Source organism: Mauremys reevesii, linkage group 2 (assembly GCF_016161935.1).
Source record: "Mauremys reevesii isolate NIE-2019 linkage group 2, ASM1616193v1, whole genome shotgun sequence".
NCBI classification, from domain to species: domain Eukaryota; kingdom Metazoa; phylum Chordata; order Testudines; family Geoemydidae; genus Mauremys; species Mauremys reevesii.
In genome coordinates, this window is record NC_052624.1 from 64,871,750 (window position 1) to 64,891,742 (window position 19,993).

A 19,993-nucleotide genomic window follows, 5' to 3' on the forward strand; every position below is an offset into this window, starting at 1 on the left:
CAATCCCACATTCTAGCCTCCTGTAATTGGAAAGGATCCCATGGATATGGCTGCAAAGGGGCAAAGTGGCTTGCCCCTGCAGGCCATCAGAGCCCAAAATATGAGTAGTAGGTGAGGGAGCGAGGAGGCCAGGGCTGCCTTGATCCAACACATCCTCTTCACCCTCTGTTGCCAATCATCCTGTGGGACCCCTTAGAAAGTAAACAGCTTCCCTCTCGCAGAAATCCAAAAGAAAGAAGATGACAGTTCAAGTGCTTGGTTTCCTTGGGTGAATTCTCTGAGGTTCAGAGGGCCAGGCTCATATAGGGATTCATAACTTGTACCTCTTTGCAGCTGCATTGGTAAATCCAGTCCAGCTTCAAGATTATCACAGTAGTAAAGGGTGGAATTTTACCTACATAGCTAATAACATTTTCTTTTAATCCATGCCTGTATGAATGTAGACGTGGTTTCTGGCAACTGTAAATAAAAGGAAATCTTTTGGTGGAGCAATAAAAGGGATACGCTCAAATAAGAGGCCTTTGAGTCAGCAATAGAATTGTCTACTTTGTACAAATTATAATCAGAGCTAGTTAAATATGTGATAAGCTTTATTGTAAAAAGGGAAGAAAACAGTGTAGGCTGTTGAGGAAAAGAAGATATTCTTGCCCCTCTCCTTTGTGTGACAGTAGCACTTCAGAAGCTGAAGTCTGGGTAATATCCAAACATAGGCCCTGATCCTGCAAATACATATGTGCATATTTTTATTTACATGAGGAGTTCCACTAAAGTCAGTGGGACTACACTAAGTCATGGATGTCTGCAGGATTGGTATCATAAAATGAAAGAGCGCCCCTATCCCAAAGAGTTTATAATTAGGACTGGAAGAAAATGGTTTTCCCAACCCACAAGGACTTTTGAATTTTTTTTCCTGTCCTGATTCAGGACAAAAAGTTGAAATCTCAAAAAATCTAGTGAATTGACAAACCAAAACCAAAACCCAAATGGCTCAATTGAAATGTTTTGATAATTTTGAAACAATGCATTTTGATTTTGGCCTTTTTTCTTTTATTGGTATTAATAAAGTTATAGTTTTAAACTAATTAATTTTGAACCAAAAATGAAACTATTCATTGACAATTTCCAAGTTTTTTGAGTAGGCAAACTTACTGAAACTGATCCTTTCCTATTAACAGTTTGTTTTGACAAATTGGTATTTTTCAGCAAAAAACATTTGAGAATTTCCAAACAATATCTATTTATAATTCTGCAATTGAATCCACATGGTTGAACCCATGCACCTGTGGGTAGTATTATTTAAACAATCTCTGATAAACCCTGGCAGACTTTGTACTACACAGATTTTAGTATAAGCCTTTGGGACTCTCTTTTATTCTTCCCTTTTGTTTGCAAACAGAAAATCAATTAACAATAAAAATCTTTAACAATAAGTTAAGATTGTGTAGTGTGGAGCTCAAAAGCTTGTCTTTCACCAACATAAATTGGTCAATAAAAGATATTAACTCACCCACCTTGTCTCTCTCAATTAAATAAAGGTACAGAAATTCTTGGAATTTAATCATAGACTTCAATGAAAGCCAACATTGAATGCTTCAAGGAAATCCCACCTCTGTGGAAAATAAGCTTTCAGATCATCTTCATGCATAATACATAAGCAAAAAAGGTTGATCTTTTTCTATTGTAGGTCACTATTAATGTTGATGATAGTGTCTCTGTAACAGGCTTTACTGCTGAGTAACCCTAAATTGAGAAGCTGAAACTCTTTATAAAGATCAGAGTAAATTAGTACCCTCATACTGGCAGGTGGCTTCATTTAGCACCAATCAGGACAGGAGTGGGAACTTTTATCAAGAGCAGAGAGTATTAGGATATGGGAAGTCTAGATACTTGGAAAAATTAGGCCTAGTCAATCTCAAGAAGAAAGGTTAGATTGAGGTTTATGTTTTGTTGCAGTTATCTGAGTATCTGATAACAAAACTCAGGAATGGTTAAGTTTGGACTATATGCAATATATGCATACTGTGGAGGAGGATGGAATCTGCTTACAAGCTCTCTAAAATAACATTTGGAACTGTACTGTAGAACACGGAGTGCATTTTGCACTTCTGTTTTTTTTAAGTTTGTGTCTCCTTTGATCTAATACTTTCTAAATGTCACAGTCTTACATACTCTTTTCCATTGAATAAAAAGGTTATCATGTCTTGGAGTGTGAAATAGCGCTTTTAATCTACTGGACATTTCCTTGAACTGTATTAATTTAATTTTGAACATTGTTGGAATGGATATGATATAGCCTCACATCTGCTGTATCACAAATGTCAACAATTTCTTAACCTTCAAAATCACACTATTTCATAACCAGACCTGTCAAGTCTCATTGATTTTGGAGAGAGACTCCCTCATTTGAGTTATTTTGAAGACAGTTATTGGAGTATTTCACTCTTATAAGAAATGACTTTGCTGTGTATCTCTCAACGAGACCTTTACAATCCCACTTTAAAAAAAATGTAACTCTTTCCTCACTTACCGTTAAACCTGGACAAATAATTTATTCATTGGCAATTTTAAATTGTGTTCTTTGCAAAGTGTCTGAACAAATTATGAGTTTCCTGAATTAATTCATTATTTTAATAATTTGCCTAATTACGCCTGGTCTATAGTTCATTAATGAGCAATTCATCAGGAAGATTCAAAATCCAAGTTGTCTTGACTTTTTTTTTTTTTTGTATGGCAAAAGTAGAACAATGAAAGGAACAACATGACTACAGTTGGATCTTAAGGTCTCTTATCCAGTCTAGAGCAGAGGGGATACCCATGGGAATGGCTGCAACACCTCCAGGATGAGCATAAATTGGGCAATCATCTGGGGTGTGTCCAACAGTTTGCCACATGCACAGTCACAGTTCAGCGATTCCCTCAGTTTCCATCTATGGAGTAAGTGTGAGTTTACTGTTGGGTGTGGATATGGATTAGTCCATATGCACCATGGGGAGGAGAAGTCTGGTACTTGCACATTTAAGTCACCAGTTAGATTTTTGTATGATATGTCAGCAGCCGCCCAGGCTTCAGATCATGTTCTGTGAACATCCTTATCTTCCACAAGGAGGGCTGTGGGATGACACCAGAAAGGTTTTCTTGATTTTAGTTGGTGGTGAGGGGGGTGTTCTAGGTCATGGTTTGGAGTGGTAGCGTGAGGGAGGAGATGATAACCTGCTTGTGGTCTCCTCTGCTACATGCATAAGCACAACAAATGTCATCAAAGTGGCAACCAAATGTCTGGAAAAGGCCTTCTGGGTCAGCAAAGCAATGGCAAAAATGGTGGTCTTGACTGAACACAGATCACATGTATCTCTCTTCCCTGACTGGAATCTTAGAATAAGATTTCTGGTGTGATTACTCACAGATAGAAAAAAAAAAGTTCACTTTCCATTAATATTCTCCAACATCTGCTTAAAATGTATTAGTTTCATTAATATTCCAGTAAGTAAATCTGCTCACAAGAATATTCACAGAAAGGGAGGGATAGCTCAGTGGTTTGAGCATTGGCCTGCTAAACCCAGGGTTGTGAGTTCAATCCTTGAGGAGGCCACTTGGGGGATCTGGGGCAAAAATTGGTCCTGCTAGGGAAGGCAGGGGGCTGGACTTGATGACCTTTCAAGGTCCCTTCCAGTTCTAGGAGATTGGTATATCTCCAATTATTACCTAAAGTAAATACTAATTGTATGTGAACACAGAGAGTGCAAATTAATTTATCATTGTGAACAAATATTCAGAGGAAAATGTTTGTAGTGTTCATCCAGCTGTATTCAAATTGCCACAGATTGGGAACTCTGTATAATTCACTTTATTACTTTCTTTCTGGATGGGAAATTTGCAAGACTACCTCTCTGTGTCTCACCTATTCCCTTGTATTGCAGGTTTGTCAGTTTGGACAGGGGCGGGGGGAGGGAAGCAGACACTGGATCAGAAGACAAAGTGTGAAGGGAGGACACCAGAACACAAGTGAGGAGTAGATACCACTGCAAAGCACTATGCACCCCTTCAGTGAACACCATTATAATCTTGATATTTACCACACTTGATATTTACCACTCCTCCTATACCATGACTTCTCAAACTGGGGTCATAATCTCCTGGGGGTTGAAAACGGGTGTCCAGGGTGCACAAGAACCAACCAAAATGTGGAACACCTATATTTTATGTGTAACAGCATAATTTACACATTATAATGGTCTATAATAATAAAACCTGATTTAAAGTTTGTTTTCTCACTGTGTGGATTAAATAAACCATTTTAAAAAAAGAGAGAACTGGAAATAAAAATTCTATCACATGCAACCAGAAAGCTCCCTGACATGGATCATCAGCAGAGTTTGAAAGCTGAATTTTCAGATCCCTAGCTTTGACCACTACCACTATAGGAATGACTATTATTGGTTATGTGGTCTAGTTACTAGTGGCTGGAGGTTGACAAACATTTTGCCAGAAGTCACACAACTATTCAGTAGAAAGTTGTAGGATATTGGAGTTCTGCTTCCTACCCCTGACTCTGGGAGGGGAGTGTGATGTAATGATGAGAGGATTTTGAAAGCACATATATTGGGCTCATTCATTCTGAAAGCCAGTATGGCTGGGAGGCTAAGACGTGTGTTATATAAGAGATTTGAACTCTAGTCCTAACTCTGCCTGAAAAGACAACTGCTCTGTTTATAAAATGGAGGAGGCCTTCTCATATCCATTCTATGACTACAAGGACTTGGTAAGTAATAAGAACTGTGAAATGCATGGAAATGTAAAGAGTAGCTAGAATAGATGAGATCTGAACTCATGATTTCCTTCTAGCTCAATGGATTTTCCTTTATGCTATAGGGCAGGGGTAGGCAACCTATGGCATGTGTGTTGAAGGTGGCACGCGAGCTGATTTTCAGTGGCACTCACACTGCCTGGATCCTGGCCACTGGTTGGGGGGGGGGGGAGGGCTCTGCATTTTATTTTAAATTTAAATGAAGCGCCTTAACCATTTTAAAAACCTTATTTACTTTACATACAACAATAGTTTAGTTATATTTATAGACTTATAGAAAAAGACCTTCTAAAAATGTTAAAATGTATTGTCAGGCAAAACCTTAAATTAGAGTGAATAAATGAAGACTCAGCACATCACTTCTGAAAGGTTGCTGACCCCTGCTATAGGGTATTTGGCTAATAAGTCTCTTTCTCTCCAGCAGTAGAATACTGCCTGCCTCCCTAGTGCAGCAAAATAGGCAGCATGATCCAGCGGAATATGCTGCAAAATCCAATACATGTGAGAGGTCTGGAAAAAGAGTTTGGGGAAAATGGTTGAGAACCACTGATCTATCCCATGATATCTGGGGCAGATGCTTAGGATGGGTGACATTACAGTAAATGTAGCTGCCACGGGCAATCAATCTTAAGATTGTAATGGTACCCACTGTAGTGTGTTCTGTACAGATGGAAAGAGAAAGGAAAGGTACCAGAGAACACAAAACAATGAAGGACAAAGAGGGGGCAGAGAAGGAAGAGTTTTGTAAGAGAAAAAGTCAGGCACCTTGAAGAGAGGTGAGACAAACACTAGACAGGAGGAGAGCGAGGACAAGAAACAGAAAAAGGAAACAAAAATGTGCTCCCTATTTGGAATCTCCCTGAAGTTATTCCCGGTGTCTGCACTGTATTGCCAAGCCCTAGTTAAAAAGGGGGAGCGGACAGACAAGGTGATGGCAGCGCGGGGGAAGGGGAGACTCCAAGCCAACGTGCACTGCAGGCGCTTAGCAGTTACAACTGCTACATGAGCCACCCGGGAACAAAGACGATCCTGAATCGCCGCCGCCCCTGGGGGTCTTGCCGTGTTCCCGGCTGGAGCAGCGAGTACTCAACAGGCACCACCCTGCCCGCTCCTGCCCGGGGCAGGGCTGGGGAAGCGCGTCCCGGCTCCCCCCGGCAGGCGGAAGGTGGCCCGCGTTTGGCACCTGGAGGAAGGAGCCGCCCAGAGCCAGGCAGCGGCAGGAGTATCGGCAGCGGGCGCTGGCTGCTTCCCCGGGCTTCCTTCCCGCCTCGGGCTGCGCGCCTCAGACCCACCCTGCCTCCGCCAGGGGCTGCCAGCCCGGCTCCGCGCTCCTTCCTTTGTGTGCGCGAGGGGGGCTGAGGAGGAGGGGGCGTGGGGCTGCGCCCGGCTGTCAGCGCTGCCCGGCAGGAGGCGGAGGCGCGGGGCGGGAAGACCGAGCTCGCGGGGGCGGCTCTGGGCACGGCCACAAGGGACCCCCCCGCGCCCCAGGCAGAGAGGAGGCAACTGGAAGCGCCGCGGGGCCTTTTCCTTGCCCTGCTGCCGAGCGGCGTCCGCCAGCTGCACGCAGCAGCAGAGCCCTGCGACGCCTGAGCGGCGCGCAGCCAAGCCACCGGCCGCAGCTCGCTCGCTCGCTGGCTGAACAGGAAGCGCAGCCCCGGCGGCGGCTGCTGCTGCTGCTTCGCACGGTGCGGCTCCCGCACTTGGCAATGGGCTGGGGGCAGCGGCGGCAGCCGGACAGCAGCAGGAGCAGAAGCCGGAGTCGCAGCGGGGCTAGGAGCTAAGGAGGGAGGATGGCAGCGTCCAGTAACTCCAGTTTGTCCGGCTCCTCGGTTTCCTCCGGTAAGTTTCTCCTACCAGCCCCGTGTTTCGTTTGCTCGGCAGGAACCTCCCGGCCCTGGGTGCTGCTGCTTTGCAGCGCTTCGATGCAGCTGTTGCCTTAGTTTTTCCTTTGCCAGGGCGACCGTGGGTCTAGTCCCGTCCCCCGCCCCATCGCCTGCCCGCCAGCCGAAGAGGGGAGCGGGGGGGAGGCTGCTGCTGCCGCCGCGGGCAGTGTTTTCCTGTCACTTCGCAGGCAGCGAAGGGAAAGGGGGAAAGGAGCGGGATGGACACACACGTTGGTCCTGCGAAGCAGAGCGACGGCGCCTCCCGCGGGAAGCGCGGCCGCGTGAAAAGTCAGCGACTGACCCCCCAAATCCTCCGGCAGGGATGGGACGCTGCGCCCGAGAGTAAAGGAGCAGCGAAGGGGCCTCCCGCTCTTCCTCGCCTCGGTTTGTTTTAAGCCCCAGCGGTTGTTCCGAGTCAGGAACATACCTGCGCGTTGGCACTCGCCGTGCAACAGGGACTGGTCAGGTCAGCTCCCTGCTCAGGCAACGGGGTCAATGGGGCCACACTGGCAGCCCCTCTTTCGGGGCTTTTTCACGTCCCCGTGAGCCGGGAGTGACGGGAATGGGGTAGGACTTCCCCGATCTCCTCGTGGGTTAAGGGTAAAGCCTTTGGCTCATTGTGAAGGGCGGATTTGTCATTATTTCTTTATAGTGTGGTAGTGCCCGATAGGTTCTCGGCCCTTCAGAAATGCAGAGGAAGACAAAAGTCCTTGCCCCAAAGAGTTTGCAATATACTAATTACCAACTGAGACTTTTAAGAACCTGGGTGCTTCTTTCCTGGAGTTCATGGGTTCTCAACCTTGGAGGTTGGGAAAAGGTTTCAGAAGATCATGACCCCACACCTTCCTTTTTCAATGGCTAGATGCGGGGAGGGGGTGTCTTTGAAAGGCGAAAAGATTGTGATCCACTGCTGTAGTTGATCATTTGGTCTAGTGAAGTAGCAGAAAAACTGAGAATGGTACAAAAGTAGTACCATTGCTTCTGTCAATATGACAGTTTTCTAATCACAACAGCGTATCAGGAAAAGAATTCCTTCATACTTTCTTCTCAGCTCATTGAATCTTTATAATGACAAATCTTTAAATTGTGGTTGACAAGAAATTGGAAATAAACCATGTGGTAATTAAGAGAGAGAAACATTTAGGGGTAAATGTACTCACTGTACTTGTGGTTTGGTGCTTATGCTCTTTACTCTAAAATATTTAAAAAACCAGAGCCAAAATTCAAGCACTTATTCTAACTGTGAGAGAGATTTTCCAAAGACAGAAAATGTATTTAGCATGTAAAGCTCTTCAAGGCAGGGACTGTCTTCTGCTCTGTGTTTGTGCAGAGTCTAGCACAATGGGGCCCAGTTTTTGTTAGCCCTTAGGCACTACCTTAATAAATATGATTAATAATAACAGTGATCAATTATTGGGAGTGGACCACAGCCACCCTGAGTGAATTGGCCGTCAACACTGGTTCTACACTTGTAAGGTAACTCCCTTCTCTTCATGTGCCAATATATATTTATGCCTGTAACTGCAATTTTCACTCCATGCATCTGAAGAAGTGGGTTTTTTACCCACGAAAGCGTATGCCCAGATAAATCTTTAGGTCTTTAAGGTGCCACTGGACTCCTCGTTGTTTTTTAAAAACATTAAAATAATTAAGCTGTTTTCACCCTAGTGATAACTATAAATACTTCGCAATAAATATACTTAACTATGATAATAAACATAATTATATATTCTTCTGATATGTAAAGATGGACTAGTGTGTAGTGTGTATCTATATGATATACGTCAGTACTTTCATAAAATAATTTACTACCTTTCACTTTCACACCTTAAAACTTTAGGTCGTTATTTTTTGTGGTTATAGTTTTAACAAAATGATTTTTTTCTGTCTTTTTTTTTTTTTGAAAGCCAAGGTTCCTACATACAGTAAAGTGCTCAATATTAGCAGCCCCATCATATCTGACTGTGTGGAGCCACATTTTGGCTGTCTGTGGTTTCAGTTCTCAGAACTCAGCAAGTCTTCGAGCACTTTTTTAATGTCATCTAACCACATATGCTTGGTTTTAACTTTACTCCGATAGAATTATATTTGTCTTCAACTTACCAAGATGAAGTCTTGCAAATGATATATAATTATTATTCTACTCAGCGGAAGTGGGCAGGTTATATATGTTCTAGTAATGGAAGAGGAAGTGTAGTCTAGTGGTGATAGCAGAATGCTAGGGGACAGGACTCCTAGCTCTACCAGTGACTTGCTGTTTAACCTTAAGTGAGTCATATAACATCTCTGGCTCGGTTACTTAGCTCTAAAATAAATATATACACTAACCTACTTCACAGGAAAGTTCAAAGTTTAAATAAATTAGTTTTTTTTATTGAAGTGGTTTGATATTTACCCCAGCACTAGGATAAAATATATGTGCAATTCTAGGTGAATCAGTGTTTGTCTACGTTAGGGATTTTCCTGTTGGTTGCTACACTGGTGCAACCCTTCTGAGTAGATGTACTGTGTCAGATAGATACCAGATTCTGGCCAACCTCCGAACAATTGTTCGGTTGGGAAGAGGGCTTATGTAGCTTCCTTTCCCCAGAACCTCTGAATGATGGATGCTCTGAAATTTCCATTAAGAATTTGTCCAGCCTGTGCTGTGTGAGCACACAAGAAAGGGCTGGCCAAAATCTGGTCCATGAGGAATAGAAATATTGCATGTTTACAGAGTGGTAATAGTGGAAATGACTGCTAGAAGGATAGATGGGAAGATAAGTTTGCCTTTTTAACATAAATTTTGATGGGACAATTTCCCGCACTTCTTAGAACATTGCTAGTTCTGTTCCGCAGTGGGTGCCAAACTCTGGGTACAAACCTTATTATAGGTAAAGAGCTGTCAAATTGAGCATGGATCAGTTGTAGAGATAACGTAGTTTACGTTCAGCTCTGAGGGAAAAAGTACTTTATACGCACCAGCTCCCAAAGCCTAAGGACACATGACTGCACTTGACCATCTGCAGTGTAACATTTTCTCTTTCCTATACCTCCATTGATTGTTAGAGAGGAGACGTGTAAAATAATGGCTCAAGTACGTTTTGTGTGAAGAAGCTGCAAAAGGATTTTACTATTTAGACATTTTGTGAGCCCTGTTTTGCTTTCTGACCTATTCTGTTAGCTTCTATCAACTTCATTGGGAATTGTCAGTTGAAAACATAATTTGGTCTTCTTTAAACAGTCCTTTTAAACATGCTTTACAAACATTAATGAATTAGTACTCATAACACTACTGTTGTTTTACCGATGGGGAAACTGAGGTAGAGTGGCATAACCAGGGCTGCAGAGGGATGTAGTTTTAGAGCCATAGTTAGAACTCAGACGTTCTTTGTTTCTTATTCTTTGCTTTAACAATTAGAGAACACCTCTCTTTCTCTTACAGAGAATTAACATTCCCTAATATTGGTCTTCTGTAGTGCTACTGTCATGTTACTAATTACAGTCTCAATATTGTTGGATACTTGCTTGGGGCCTGATCTAACTACTACTGAAGTTAATGGGAGTCTTTTCATTGACTTCAGTGGGAACTGGATCAAGCCTTTAATGCAGAAGAGTGGGTGGAAATGGAGACTATGTGTGCTGTATTTCCTCAAATTCTATGTCACTAGGATCTGAGAATTATATACGCTGCTCTTTAGGTCAATTTTTTGAAAGTACCTAAGTCCCATTGAAAGTTAATGTGACTTATGCACTTTTGAAAATGTGGATTATTAGTCACAAAAGACAACATTTTCAAAAGTCTTTGAGGTAAATGGGATGGAGCTATGTGAAAAAGAGGAGGCAGTGGTATTAAGCAGTTCCAGTCAATATTCTTTTCTGGAGACTTGGTGGATCTGCACAGCATATGGAGTGTCAAAATTACAGTTACTTCCATTGTGAATGCCTTCCTAGCTTCCCAGCAAATCTCCGGTTCAAAGCACCCTGGTGAACTGCTGCTTTACGCCATACCTGCACCAGCACCTGTTCTCCTCAGGAGTGCTGATTCAGCTATCAGCAGCACCTTTTCTTCCCCTCATCACAGCATCCCCTGCTTAGGCTGGCTCCTACTTTTACATTTCAGCCTCCTTTCTCTCCTGCCCACTCTCTGTTCCCCCTCATGGTCTCTGCATCTCAACTTACTAACCCCTACTCTAACTCCTGGTCTTCCCCTCCCAACTCAACACCCCCCCTCCCATGGTCTTTTCCCCCCTCCTGGTCTTCCTTTTCCACAAACCATCCACACCTCCCACTTCATCTCTCAGTACTGTCCTTCCTGCTCTCCCTCAGTTCTACAGGTGGCTGAAGCTTTGTTTATAACTGATGAAGTGCCAGCTCCATTTTCACTTTCTATGGGACATAATTTCCATGGTGTGTGAGCATCAGGTGAAGATAACTCCATGTTTCCTTTTCCCTTTGGGCTGCCACTCCTCTGTATTTGATCACACATGGATCCTGTCCCAGAAGAATATTTTGCACTATGTTTGTCACTTGTCAGCAAGAAGCTCAGACATGTTAATTTTAATAACTTTTAGTAAAATACAGTTGAGATGTTTAAAAATGTTTCGCATTCTGTGTATATTCAGAATGCTGTGCTGAACAAAACTGGTTATACTTTCCTTTTTTGAAAAGAATGAGTAAACTTAGCTTGTTTCTTTTCTTATTTACAAATTTTAAAATACTAGTCTTAATTTTTTTTATCCATCCTGAAGTTTGGAATAAATATCTTAAAGTATCATTGGCCAGTGGTCCTTCATTAATTAACAATGAAATGTATGATTTATAAAGACAATTCTTGTAATAAATCTAAAAGAGTCAAATGCTATTTTTATAAATGAACTGATATATTTTGTATAAAGACAGTCTGATTGCAAACTAGGTGGTTTTACATATAGTGTGCTTTGTGAAAAGGTCGGGGGGGGGGGAGGGGAAGACCTAGCAAATAAAGAAGAATATCAGGCAATTCCAGTAACTTAACAAGGTCAAAATAAAATATAAAGAATAATGACTCCCTGGGGGGCCATGAAGGTGCTAAGATGTGAAATAGGCATATATTGTAAAAATGAAAGTCAACATAAGCTGATTTTAATTAAGATGCTAGCAAGTGAAAAGAAATGAAGTTGGTATTGAACACAGATTCAGCAAGATTTTAATAGGGAAAAAGATTAGTGAGTGAATGTAGGTTTATTCTTAGTGATGTAATAGAGATAGTGTTATGAAAATGGAACATGAAAATTAGATATTCTGCTGATAAAGTGCTACTTTTGATAGTAAAATGGGTAGTAAAATTAATTTCTCCCTTTTCTCTATGCAGTGCTTTTGCTAACTGTAGGTTTTAATCTTGACTTTAAGCTTACAAGTCATTTGTGTTTGAGGAGACTGACAAACATATAATTCAAGAAAAAATACAATAAAAATTCAAAAGAAAAAAGGCCCAAGTGTCTATCATGATCTAATGACAAATCTAAAATTTACTTACTAACTGTATTGATTGCTGGCTACTGAGGGTTAATATTAATTAGGTAACTGTTACAAGCACCGCTGCATTAGAATTTAGTTTGTATTTATTTGCTGCATAGAAAAAGTCCATTTTTCTTCATGATCGACTTGTCTCAAAGACATATGCTTAGAATCAGACGTCCAATGTTTCACTCTGTTTTTATGATGTTCATTTTGGATCCCTGTTAAATTGACGAGGTTCTTACCTTCTGTTTGTCTGGTTCTAGGGAGGTTTAGATGTGCCAGAACTCCAAGGGATTATAAGGGACTCTTGAGAGTGAGACCTTCTGCACTACCACATACGTCACTCATACATGTTTAGCCCATGCTGTTTTTCAAAATAATTTTTTTTCAGTAAACTGGTTTATGCCAGTCTTAAACTGGAACGTTTTAGCTAAAAAAAAAAAAGATTTAGTTGGAAAACATGTTAACAATTGTTTACAAACAAACAAACAAAAATGTTCCTTATTCTGAAGGGCAATGATGACAATATTTTTCTTTCTGCTCTTTATGTGCTGGCAGAAAATGCTCTCATGCTGGGGGGGCCAGTCTGTTGTTCCTCAGTGTCTCTTGCTTTTGTAGAAGAGAAGAACTAGAAGAATTATATCTTCAGGAGAACTATATATTAAGAAATGCCACATAAATATTGCATGAAAAAGCTTTTGTTGCGGAAAAATGTAACAGGATTTGTACTAGAAGCTATAAATCTGTAATTTCATATACATCACTCTCTGTACAGGTGTATTCACAATTCATCTGAGAATTATATACAGCAGCTAGCGTAAATGCATACTTTTAGCTTCTATGAATAATAATCCATTCTTGCACTCTTTTTCTGACCTTTGATTATGAGAATATAAATTTGAGTTTTGCATGTAGAGATGGTTGTTACTAACTATGAATCATACATAGTTCAGCAACAATAGTTTCATCACCTTGTTTTACTCGGCAATAATCCAGTTCCTGAGGTGGGAGAATTAGCAGTTTATTCCTGGTACAAGGGAATTAGTGTTGCAATACAGTGCTACAGTAACATTGGTAAAAAGAACAGGAGTACTTGTGGCACCTTAGAGACTAACAAATTTATTTGAGCATAAGCTTTCGTGGGCTACAGCCCACTTCATCGGATGCATGTAGTGGAAAATACAGGAGGAAGATTATACACACACACACTAGGAAGATTACACACACACACACACACACACACACACACACACACACACACACACACACACACACACACACACACACACACCATGAAACAATGGGTGTTACCATACACACTATAAGGAGAGTGATCAGTTAAGGTGAGCCATTATCAGCAGGAGAGAAAAAGAACTATTTGTAGTGGTAATGAAAATGGCCCGTTTCCAGCAATTGACAAGGAGATGTAAGGAACTGGGTGGAATAAGCATGGGGAAATACTTTGTGTAATGGCCCATCCACTCCCGGGATTTATTCAAGCCTAGTTTGATGGTGTATTTTCCACTACATGCATCCGATGAAGTGGGCTGTAGCCCACAAAAGCTTATGCTCAAATAAATTTTTAGTCTCTTAAGGTGCCACAAGTACTCCTGTTCTTTTTGCAGATACAGACTTAACACGGCTGCTACTCTGAAAAAAGTAACATTGGTGTGCTTGAAGGTTTGCAGGTAATATATTAGTATGTGACAGTATGTACTCCTGCTTACGGTAAGTTAAATACAATAGAAAAGATTCTATAATTTAGGAGAATTTGAAGGTGTAGGGTGCTGTCTCACTGTATTGACTTTATTAAAAGGTAATATTAGATTATCCTCAGAGCAGTCCATTTTTTCATTTGAGCTGATGTTATCATACATTCTGATTTGCCTTGGTCAAGATGGCTTACTTGTATAACTGATAATATAACAAATGTTAGCTGAGCACCTGTCTCATGATAGGGTGTAATCAGTAAATCAAATGCCAACCCCTGGTACTCTGTGTCAAGTCAGATTTCTTCATGTCAATCTCGAAGTTGTTACAAAGTATTTTCATGTTGTTATTGCACCTTGCCATCTCCTCAGCTCCCATTTAAGCGCTGATGTTCTTAACTCCTAGAAATTGTAATAAAATACAACTCTGTGTTTTGCTACCAAAAGAAGGAAATAGAATGGTGAAAATGTTAGAGAACACCATTTGCTGACCCTCATTTGCCACCTTATGTGGCTTTTGAGGAAAGGCATGCTCAGCTGAGCTGCTGGAAGTCAACTTCCTTTTTGGTTTTAAAAAAAATGACTTGTTGATTATGCTAGTCACTCACCAGTGGACTAATTTGAAAATCCAAAAACACTTAGGTCCTTCTCCTGCAAACGCTTATGCATATGTTTAACTTCACTCATATAAGTAGTCCCATTGAAGTCAATTTAATACCACACCTTACTGAGCATTGTGAAAGGGAAGTAAGGCTGAAAGATGGAAGACTGGTGAGAATAGGTGGGTGTAATTAAAAGTGATTGGTTGCTCTTAATTGAGTATTTCTGTGCCTTTCAGTTTGTGTGTGTTTTTAAATTGAAGCATTTTGCCTGAGAATAAAGTATATGACAGTTTTGTGTAACTAAAAACAACCAGTAAGCCAATAAACAACTAGCTAAATATCTCTTTGTGGGGAGATTTTGATAATAGTTGTTTGTCATTTAAGCTTTAAAAATTCTGATGTCAGTTATAGTATGGAGAAGAGTGAGTGTAGGTATAAAAGGAAAGCCTGTGTTTCTCTTGACATATGTGCTCTACGGTAAATCTATCAAAGATGGAATTTTTTGTGTAACTGTTTATAATTTTTTTTCTTGTATATGTTCTGATCATAGCAGTGTACTTGTGTATCAATCACTTGTTATTTCAGCTTTAAACATATCTTTATCTGCATATTTAATGTAGGTTGCAGTGTAAGAATGAATTAGAAAATTACAATATTTTGACATATTAAAAGATTATTTAGTTACTCCTTCGGGCTCTTTTCAAGGCACATAAGGGAACAGAACAACACTTATCTTGCAGACGTGCTGGGAGGGATCAAGTGAAGGGCAGAGACCGCTGTACAGTATGTTTCCTGGTGGTGTGTGGCTCTTATGCAGAGACACAATGTATTAAGGGAGGCATGAGTGGAGCGCAGGAGCTGGTCCAAGAGGTAACTATAGCAGGACCGCTTGGAAATAGTGACCATAATACAATAGCATTCAACATCCCTGTGGTGGGAAGAACATCTCAACTGCCCAACACTGTGGCCTTTAATTTCAAAAGGGGGAACTATACAAAAATGAGGGGGTTAGTTAGACAAAAGTTAAAAGGTACAGTGACTAAAGTGAAATCCCTGCAAGTTGCATGGGCCCTTTTTAAAGACACCATAATAGAGGCCCAACTTCAATGTATACCCCAAATTAAGAAAAACAGTAAAAGAACTAAAAAAGAGCCACCGTGGCTTAACAACCATGTAAAAGAAGCAGTGAGAGATAACAAGACTTCCTTTAAAAAGTGGAAGTCAAATCCCAGTGAGGCAAATAGAAAGGAGCACAAACACTGCCAACTTAAGTGCAAGAGTGTAATAAGAAAAGCCAAAGAGGAGTTTGAAGAACGGCTAGCCAAAAACTCCAAAGGTAATAACAAAATGTTTTTTAAGTACATCAGAAGCAGGAAGCCTGCTAAACAACCAGTGGGGCCCTTGACGATGAAAATACAAAAGGAGCGCTTAAAGATGATAAAGTCATTGCGGAGAAACTAAATGGATTCTTTGCTTCAGTCTTCACGGCTGAGGATGTTAGGAGATTCCCAAACCTGAGCTGGCTTTTGTAGGTGACAAATCTGAGGAACTGTCACAGATTGAAGTGTCACTAGAGGAGGTTTTGGAATTAATTGATAAACTCAACATTAACAAGTCACCAGGACCAGATGGCATTCACCCAAGAGTTCTGAAAGAACTCAAATGTGAAGTTGCGGAACTATTAACCAAGGTTTGTAACCTGTCCTTTAAATCGGCTTCGTACCCAATGACTGGAAGTTAGCTAATGTAACGCCAATATTTAAAAAGGGCTCTAGGGGTGATCCTGGCAATTACAGACCGGTAAGTCTAACGTCGGTACCGGGCAAATTAGTTGAAACAATAGTAAAGAATAAAATTGTCAGACACATAGAAAAACATAAACTCTTGAGCAATAGTCAACATGGTTTCTGTAAAGGAAATCGTGTCTTACTAATCTATTAGAGTTCTTTGAAGAGGTCAACAAACATGTGGACAAGGGGATCCGTAGACATAGTGTACTTAGATTTCCAGAAAGCCTTTGACAAGGTCCTCACCAAAGGCTCTTACGTAAATTAAGCTGTCATGGGATAAAAGGGAAGGTCCTTTCATGGATTGAGAACTGGTTAAAGGACAGGGAACAAAGGGTAGGAATTAATGGTAAATTCTCAGAATGGAGAGGGGTAACTAGTGGTGTTCCCCAAGGGTCAGTCCTAGGACTAATCCTATTCAATTTATTCATAAATGATCTGGAGAAAGGGTAAACAGTGAGGTGGCAAAGTTTGCAGATGACACTAAACTACTCAAGATAGTTAAGACCAAAGCAGATTGTGAAGAACTTCAAAAGATCTCACAAAACTAAGTGATTGGGCAACAAAATGGCAAATGAAATTTAATGTGGATAAATGTAAAGTAATGCACATTGGAAAAAATAACCCCAACTATACATACAACATGATGGGGGCTAATTTAGCTACAACGAGTCAGGAAAAAGATCTTGGAGTTATCGTGGATAGTTCTCTGAAGATGTTCACGCAGTGTGCAGAGGCGGTCAAAAAAGCAAACAGGATGTTAGGAATAATTAAAAAGGGGATAGAGAATAAGACTGAGAATATATTATTGCCCTTATATAAATCCATGGTACGCCCACATCTCGAATACTGTGTACAGATGTGGTCTCCTCACCTCCAAAAGATATTCTAGCACTAGAAAAGGTTCAGAAAAGAGCAACTAAAATGATTAGGGGTTTAGAGAGGGTCCCATATGAGGAAAGATTAAAGAGGCTAGGACTCTTCAGTTTGGAAAAGAGGAGACTAAGGGGGGACATGATAGAGGTATATAAAATCATGAGTGATGTTGAGAAAGTGGAAAAGGAAAAGTTATTTACTTATTCCCATAATACAAGAACTAGGGGTCACCAAATGAAATTAATAGGCAGCAGGTTTAAAACAAATAAAAGGAAGTTCTTCTTCACGCAGCGCACAGTCAACTTGTGGAACTCCTTACCTGAGGAGGTTGTGAAGGCTAGGACTATAACAATGTTTAAAAGGGGACTGGATAAATTCATGGTGGCTAAGTCCATAAATGGCTATTAGCCAGGATGGGTAAGAATGGTGTCCCTAGCCTCTGTTCGTCAGAGGATGGAGATGGATGGCAGGAGAGAGATCACTTGATCATTGCCTGTTAGGTTTACTCCCTCAGGGGCACCTGGCATTGGCCACTGTCGGTAGACAGATACTGGGCTAGATGGACCTTTGGTCTGACCCGGTACGGCCTTTCTTATGTTCTTATGTTCATGGTCTGCTGGAAAGTGATGGGAGTCAGTCACTTTAATGTGGAAAGTTTCCCTTTAAAAGACATGGAATTTGTTGAAATATTTTTCTGCTCCTCTGAGTAGTACTGAATCAACTTGAAAGCCAAATGGACCACTTCAGAGATGTCATATGAGCACAACTGACAGGGGGAAGACAGTGGCAGCACAGTGACAAACCATCCATTTTCAGCATTTTCCAAGGTGTACAGGCGACAGGAGAAAACAATTTGTTTACCTGTATACTGTTGAAGTCTCAGGCCTGTTGTGGGGATATGAGGCTATGTCTCCTGTCACTACTGCACGTCCAGCAGGCCAGTCTCACTAAAGGGAGCATGCAATGAATCCTTAAGAGTGCTGATTGTCTTTCAGATGAAACCTTCACAATTGTGCCTCTGTATGTAGGAAGGGGAGGATATATCCTTGTTACTATTTTTAAATACACTTAATCATATGTAACATATTTTTTGCATACTTTATTATGCTCTATTGGTAGTTTAAAAGGCCACAGATATACTGCAATATTTTCACTTGATATTAATATAGGATCAGATTCTGTTTTCCATACTGGCACAGAGGTACATGACAATGGCAGATTATTTATGCCTGTATTCTGGCTGGCTGTGCCTCTCCCTCTCCCCGCCCAGCCCCTCAGCACCACCCCCATACATATTATTCCAGTTAGCAGGGCTGTGCACAAGATGGGTCAAGCAGGGGCACAGAGCTCCCCCAGTCCTGGGGCTGTGGCTGGGGCACAGGACATGCCCCTCCAAAAGTAGTCAAATTTAAATTCATACGCACATCCCTGCCAGTCAGAAACAAATATAATCTGCGTGTTGTGTAAAGTACGTAGTTGTTGCTGGGTCAGGTAGTATGCACATACAACAAATGGGCAAGCCCTGCCACAATATAGTCAACAGACCCTGAAATATGGAAAAGGTTCTTGGGATTCAACTGTGGGATTTAGAAGTTCTGTCTTGCAGATCATACAATATACTTTGTAGTATAGACAGTACTATAGATTAGCCTTGTGGTTAAAGTGGGGGGCTGGGAGTGCTCAGCTCCCTATTACTAAGTCTGCAACTCACTTGGTGTGCCCTTGAAAAAGTTACTTAACCTCTCTCTGCCCCATTTCAACCCGAAGTGTAGAAAAAAAATCATAATAGGCCCCTCCAAATAATGATATATGCTTACAAATCGTTAAATAAATAAATAAATGAACAGATGATGTGTTATTTTCACTCACATTTAAGTGCACTCAAGTGACTTTTTCAAGCTTTTCCCCCAATAATGAAGGCTAAAAACGTACTGTATTTTTAAAATGAAAGCAGAAATTTTCATGTAATCACAGGATTTCATGTAATCACAGCTGGGACTTTAAGAAAAATACTAAATATTACAAGACCTGTAATAAAAATCACAGGAGTTGCCAATACCTCATTTACTCTTCTGGAAAATTATATTTACATATTTCACAGAGGTGTTGTGAAGCTTATTAATTGTTTTTTTTGTGAAAAATCTTATATGAGTGCACACTGTTAGGGCCTGACCTACAAAGTGTTGTTACTTCTGCTCCCAATGAGGCTGAGGTGGTAACTCAGTTGTCTGTAGGATTGGGAACATATTTATCTATTTTTATACAATCACCATCATAATAGTATCTACTGTTGTTGAGGGCCAAATTATTATAGGTTTTATGGTGAACTAAAAAGGGAATACTGATACATAATACATTCAGTATTTTTTGTATTCACATTATGTAGATAAAAAATAAACCAGTTCCTCTAATAATGCATTTTCAAGAATTATGCACAACATTTAAATTATACATAATTTGTATAAATGTTTGCTCACTGAAAAAGCAGGGTTTTTTTTCCTTCCCATTTCCAGGCAGGCAGACTGATATGATGGACAGCTTTTAGTGACATGCTGTTTTTATTCTACAGTTGTTTTATTTTGAAATTCGAACCTCTGGTTAGGTTGGTTTTTTTTAATTGATCAAAACAGTTACTGGGAAAATTAAAGTATACTGCACCCTATAATGTCTTTACATAAATTTGAGCCTACTGAAAATTAAGTATTTTGATTCCAAGCTTCCTTTAGCTATGAAAGTATGAATTTGACATGTCAGTGGATAGTGTAATTTTTCATTCAAGCTCAGTGGATAACAGTAAATGATTGGACATGATTTAAACAAGGATGGCTGCCTTGGATAAAACTTTAAAGCT

The 19,993-nt window shown here is 40.7% G+C and overlaps 1 protein-coding gene across 1 annotated transcript in view; it reads left to right on the forward strand.

Annotated features, from left to right (window-relative positions):
- The first annotated feature begins 5,827 nt into the window (after window positions 1-5,827).
- CHN2 (chimerin 2) overlaps window positions 5,828-19,993 on the forward strand; it is a 194,124-nt gene continuing 179,958 nt past the window's right edge. Inside the window, exon 1 of the mRNA XM_039524781.1 lies at window positions 5,828-6,643. Coding sequence (XP_039380715.1) covers window positions 6,595-6,643 — 49 coding nt within the window. The 5' untranslated portion in view covers window positions 5,828-6,594. The remainder of the gene's footprint in view (window positions 6,644-19,993) is intronic.